The sequence below is a fragment of the Cygnus olor genome, chromosome 15, assembly GCF_009769625.2.
Source record: "Cygnus olor isolate bCygOlo1 chromosome 15, bCygOlo1.pri.v2, whole genome shotgun sequence".
Lineage (NCBI taxonomy): Eukaryota > Metazoa > Chordata > Aves > Anseriformes > Anatidae > Cygnus > Cygnus olor.
The window spans coordinates 5,262,221-5,266,694 of NC_049183.1; the positions used below are offsets into that span (position 1 = coordinate 5,262,221).

The 4,474-nt window shown below is 63.6% G+C and overlaps 1 protein-coding gene across 1 annotated transcript; it reads left to right on the forward strand.

The window, feature by feature from the left end:
* Positions 1 to 2,540: 2,540 nt before the first annotated feature.
* On the forward strand, positions 2,541 to 4,220 carry LOC121078306 (noggin-2-like). Its single transcript, XM_040574336.1, is given in 3 exon segments — positions 2,541 to 2,574; positions 2,577 to 2,791; positions 2,794 to 4,220. Coding segments are annotated over 3 exon segments (642 nt in total). The 3' UTR covers positions 3,187 to 4,220.
* The last annotated feature ends 254 nt before the right edge of the window (positions 4,221 to 4,474 follow it).

Below are 4,474 nucleotides of genomic sequence, written 5' to 3' on the forward strand. Positions count from 1 at the left end.
CAAGCAGATTGGATTCAGGGAATGAGTAATGAGAATGTTTTACTGACAATATTCTCTATCAAGGGCTAAAGATACCGATCCCTTTTGCAAACTGTTTGGGTGCTAATGATAAAAGAAGGGGTGAACAGGATTGTTTTGTTACTGTAATTGCAGAGTCTCTGCGTGTGGATCCAAACGAGCGAAGAAAGGCTACGAGTTCAGCAAACCAAGCCAGGCTCATGACAGCAAGGGAAGAAAGGCTGAGTACATTTAAACCGGTGCTTTAATCCCACATACTGTGAACAACCCGGACACCCTGGGACCAAGCTCCCGAGCCAGCACATGGCAGCTTTGTCTTGTGATGGCCAGGGGCTGCTCTGACTTTACGCAGACTCAGGGCTGGATCTTTGACCTTCCATTTTGGGGGTCTGCTTTCTTTTCTTCTCTGATCCCAACATTTGGCATTTCTAGGATGACAAAGAGACTGACCCTAGGAGAACTGCACCCTTAGTTAGTTTGCTGCGTGCACCCAGCTCGCACTGGCGGGGTGCTCCCGGCTGGCTGCGGCTGCAGCTCTTCGGTTTGCTGGGTGGGTGATGAGCACGGCATGGTGAGAAATTGGCACAGCGATCTGCCACTTCCCTCCACGCCCTGCCCTGGCCCCAGTGGGTAGCTGGTTATCTCATGCCTTTGGGGGGAGACTGGCATGGGCAGGAATGTTCTTACACACTGTCGGCCTAGAGGAACCAGCTGTGTGTCCAATTTCTGGACATGGTTCAAGAGTGAGCTCAGCGCCGAGCAATGTGGAGGTAAAGGAGGTAAGAAGGGTTTGGGTTTTCGCTCTGCTGATGCACACCAGGCTCCCACCCTCCACGCCTCAAAGGTTGCGGGTCCGGACCTCTCTGCAAGCTTTAGCTCCGTTCCCCCAGCCCTACGCTGCAGAGTGAAGCGAGAGCCTCTGATGTGACCCGGCTCGCTTCCACGTCGCGTGGCGCTGCGGGACGCAGGGAAGAGGGGCCGGCAGGGAGGGATGCTCCCGCGCCGGCTGCGAGCTGCCCGGCAGAGGGTGCCGAGATGCCGGCGCCGCAGCGCGTCCGGCTGCGCCCCGCAGCAGGGAGGCGATGCCCGGCCCCAGGGCCTGCCCCGGGGAGGGCTGCGGGGACGCTTCGGCCGCTGCGGGGCGGCTTCGGCGCCGCCTCGGGCTCCCGCGGCGGGGCTGCGGCAGGCAGAGCCCGGCCACCGGCGGCCGCCCCGGTGCCGGCGGGGGGCAGCGACCCGCTCCCGGCTCCCGCGGGCGGGGGCGCGGGGCCTCGTGCGGGACCGGGGCGGCGGGGCCGGGGCGGGGCGGGGCGGGCGGGGGGCGGCGGGTGCCGGTGCCGCGGCGAAAGTGACAGCGGGGGCGGGGCGGCCGCGCGCCGGGCGCGTATTTAACTTGGGCGGCGGGCGGCGCGCGGCAGTGCGCGGCGGGCGGGCGGCGGCGGCGCGGAGCGGGGCGGCACGGCACCGAGCGGCACCGAGCGGCACCGAGCGGAGCGGGGCCGAGCCGAGCCGAGCCGAGCTGAACTGAACCGAGCCGAGCCGAGCCGAACCGGGCCCCGCCGGGCTCCGCGGAACCGCGTCGCGCCGGGCCAGGCGCCGGAGCTGCCCCCGGCTGGATGCGCTGAGCACCGCGGGGCCGAGCGGGCCCCCCGAGCGGGACGGCAGCATGGGCCGGGGGTGCTGAGCGCCGCCCGCCGTCGCCGAGGAGCCGCCAGGGACCCGCGGGAGCCGGGCGCGCCGCCTCGCCTCGCCTCGCCGCGCCGCTGCCGGGGAGCCCCCCGCCGAGGATGCCCCGGGGGCCGCGGGCCGCCCCAGCCGCCCGCTATGAGGAGGAGCCCGGCCGGGCCGCGGGCGCTGCCGCCGCCGCCCGCCGCCGCCTGAGCCCCGCGCCCCGCGGTGCCCGCGCAGGCGGCGCGGCGCAGGGGCCGCCCGAGCGGGCCGCGCCGCCGTGACCCTCCTCCCCGCCCCCTCGGCCGGCTCGCCCGGCTATAAAGGAGGGTTTTATTCTCGGGCTCCGGTCTCACGCCAAACCCTGTCACACCGTCTAGACAAGCTGTCGTGGGGCTCAGCCCAGCTGTCACCATGGCGATGGAGACGAGTCCGCTGTGAATTTTGGGGGGAGAGCGCGAGCGAGCGAGAGCGGCGGCGGAGGAGGAGGAGGAGGAGGAGGAGAAGGAGGAAGGCTCGGCTGCCGCCGTGCCCTGCCCCGCCGCCGCCCGCGGGGGAGGCACGGACCCCCCGGCGCTCTCGGCCGCGGCTGGAGCCGGCCCGGCGGGGAGCCCCGGGGAGCCAGCGGCCGCGCAGCGAGCCTCAGATGCGTCTGTCACACAACCCCGGCCGAGCTATTTAAAGTAACGGGCCTCGCCGGACTTTGTCTCTGCCTATTTATGAGTCCCCGGGAGCCGGCAGGCGCCGCCGGGCAGCGCTAGGAGCCGAGCCCGCAGCGCCAGCCCCGCGGGGAAGCCAGCGCCGAGCCGGGGCGGCGGGGCCGGCCGCCGGGCCGGGCCGGGCCCGCCCGGAGCATGACGGCGATCGGGGCGCTCCTGCTCTGCTCCTGCCTGGGCTGCTGCGGCCGGGCGGCGGGCAGCCCTTCCTGCGGCTGCGGCCCTCGCCCAGCGACAACCTGCCCGTCAAAGACATCGTGGAGCACCCGGACCCCGAGTACGACCCCAAGGAGCAGGACCTGGACGAGCGGACTCTGCGCAAGAAGCTGGGCAGCCATTTCGACCCCGGCTTCATGGCCGTGGCCGTGCCGGGCCCCGCCAACGCCTCGGCGCCGAGGCGGCGGCGGCGGCGGGGCGGGCGCGGGCGGCGCTGCCCGCGGAGCTGCGGCGGCTGGAGCTGGGCGCACCGCCCCACGGGCCGCGCCTGCGGGTGGGCAAGAAGGCGCGGCGGAAGGTGCTGCAGTGGCTCTGGGCGTACACCTACTGCCCCGTGCTCTACACCTGGAAGGACCTGGGCGTCCGCTTCTGGCCGCGCTACATCAAGGAGGGCAACTGCTTCGCCGAGAAGTCCTGCTCGCTGCCCGAGGGCATGTTCTGCAAGCCCGTCAAGTCGGTCACCAAGACCTTCCTGCGCTGGCACTGCCAGGGCTGGTCCAGCCAGAAGTACTGCACCTGGATCCCCGTGCAGTACCCGCTCATCTCCGAGTGCAAGTGCTCCTGCTAGCCGCCGGCCCGGCCCGGCACGGCTCGGCTCGGCTCGGCTCGGCTCGGCTCGGCACGGCCCGGCTCGGCACGGCCCCGCCGCCCGGGCGCCGGCCCCGCCGCCTCCCTCGGCCCCTTGCACTGGTTTCTTTTTTCGTTTGGATGTTTCGTGGTTTTTGCCGCCCCCCTCCCCTCCGGGGCGCCGGGGGAGGGGAAGGGGGGGTGGGGAAGGAACCGTTTTTTGACTTATTTTAATGTTATTTTATTTGAAAGGGGGAAAAGCGAACCCAGGAACTGCAGGGCAGGCCAAAGGCACAGTAAAGCACTACAATCAGATGTCTATTTTTATACGTATATAGCCTTCTAACAAAAGGAAAAAAAAATAAAAATTAAAAAAATACCAGTCGTGTAAATAGAGAGATTTTAAAGGAAAGGGGGAAAATTGCAGCTGTTTTTTATTATTATTATAATTATTATTGTTATTATTATTATTTTAAAAACATAGGACCACATTTTAAACCTGTCCCCACAGAACCTGAGTGCTTCCCTGCTGAAGGGAAGGGCGGAAATTTCCTGTAAAGATGATTTTAACAAAAGGAAAAGGAGGGGAAAAGAAAAAAAAAGAAGAATGAAAGAAAGAACGGCAGCATCCCTGAAGACAGTTGTTTCCCTGTGCTGTATTTTTTTTTCCGTCTTCTTCAGACCTTGTCACTGGTGTTTCAACTAATTCGCCAAGCTCTCTAGGTTTTTTTTTTTTTTAAGTGTATAACAATTAATTAAGGAGGAAATTTTAAAGAAAAGTACAAATCTATGAAAGAGTGGAATCGTTTTGTTGTGTGGGAATACATATAGTCATGTAGAGATGTTAAAGGAAATTTTCTGTGTACAGTTATTTATTTTAATGTTTGTGTATAGGAAAAAAAAAAAGAAGCTAGAGATTATGCCAGAAACTATTGGAAATGTTTACTTGAATATTCCTTTAAAACATATCAATGTAAATATGAGCTATCACTGATCAAAACATTTTTAGCAATAAACTCTATCTTTGAAGAAAAACCTCACACTGCGGCTGGCTCGGTGGGAGCCCAGCGGAGTCGGGCTCTTGCTGGGAGCAGGTGATGAGCACGGGGCCACGGCCGGGCCACGCTGACGCAGAGCAGCGAGAGGCCGCGGGGCTGCCGGAGCTGCTCCGGGCTGCGCACCCCAGGGACCCCGCTCCGGGTCCTTTTTGCCTCAGTAACCTGTCAGGGCGAGAAAAGCCAGGAGAGAAGCTGCTCATGGTGTGCACAGGAGCTGCGGTGCCCCAGACA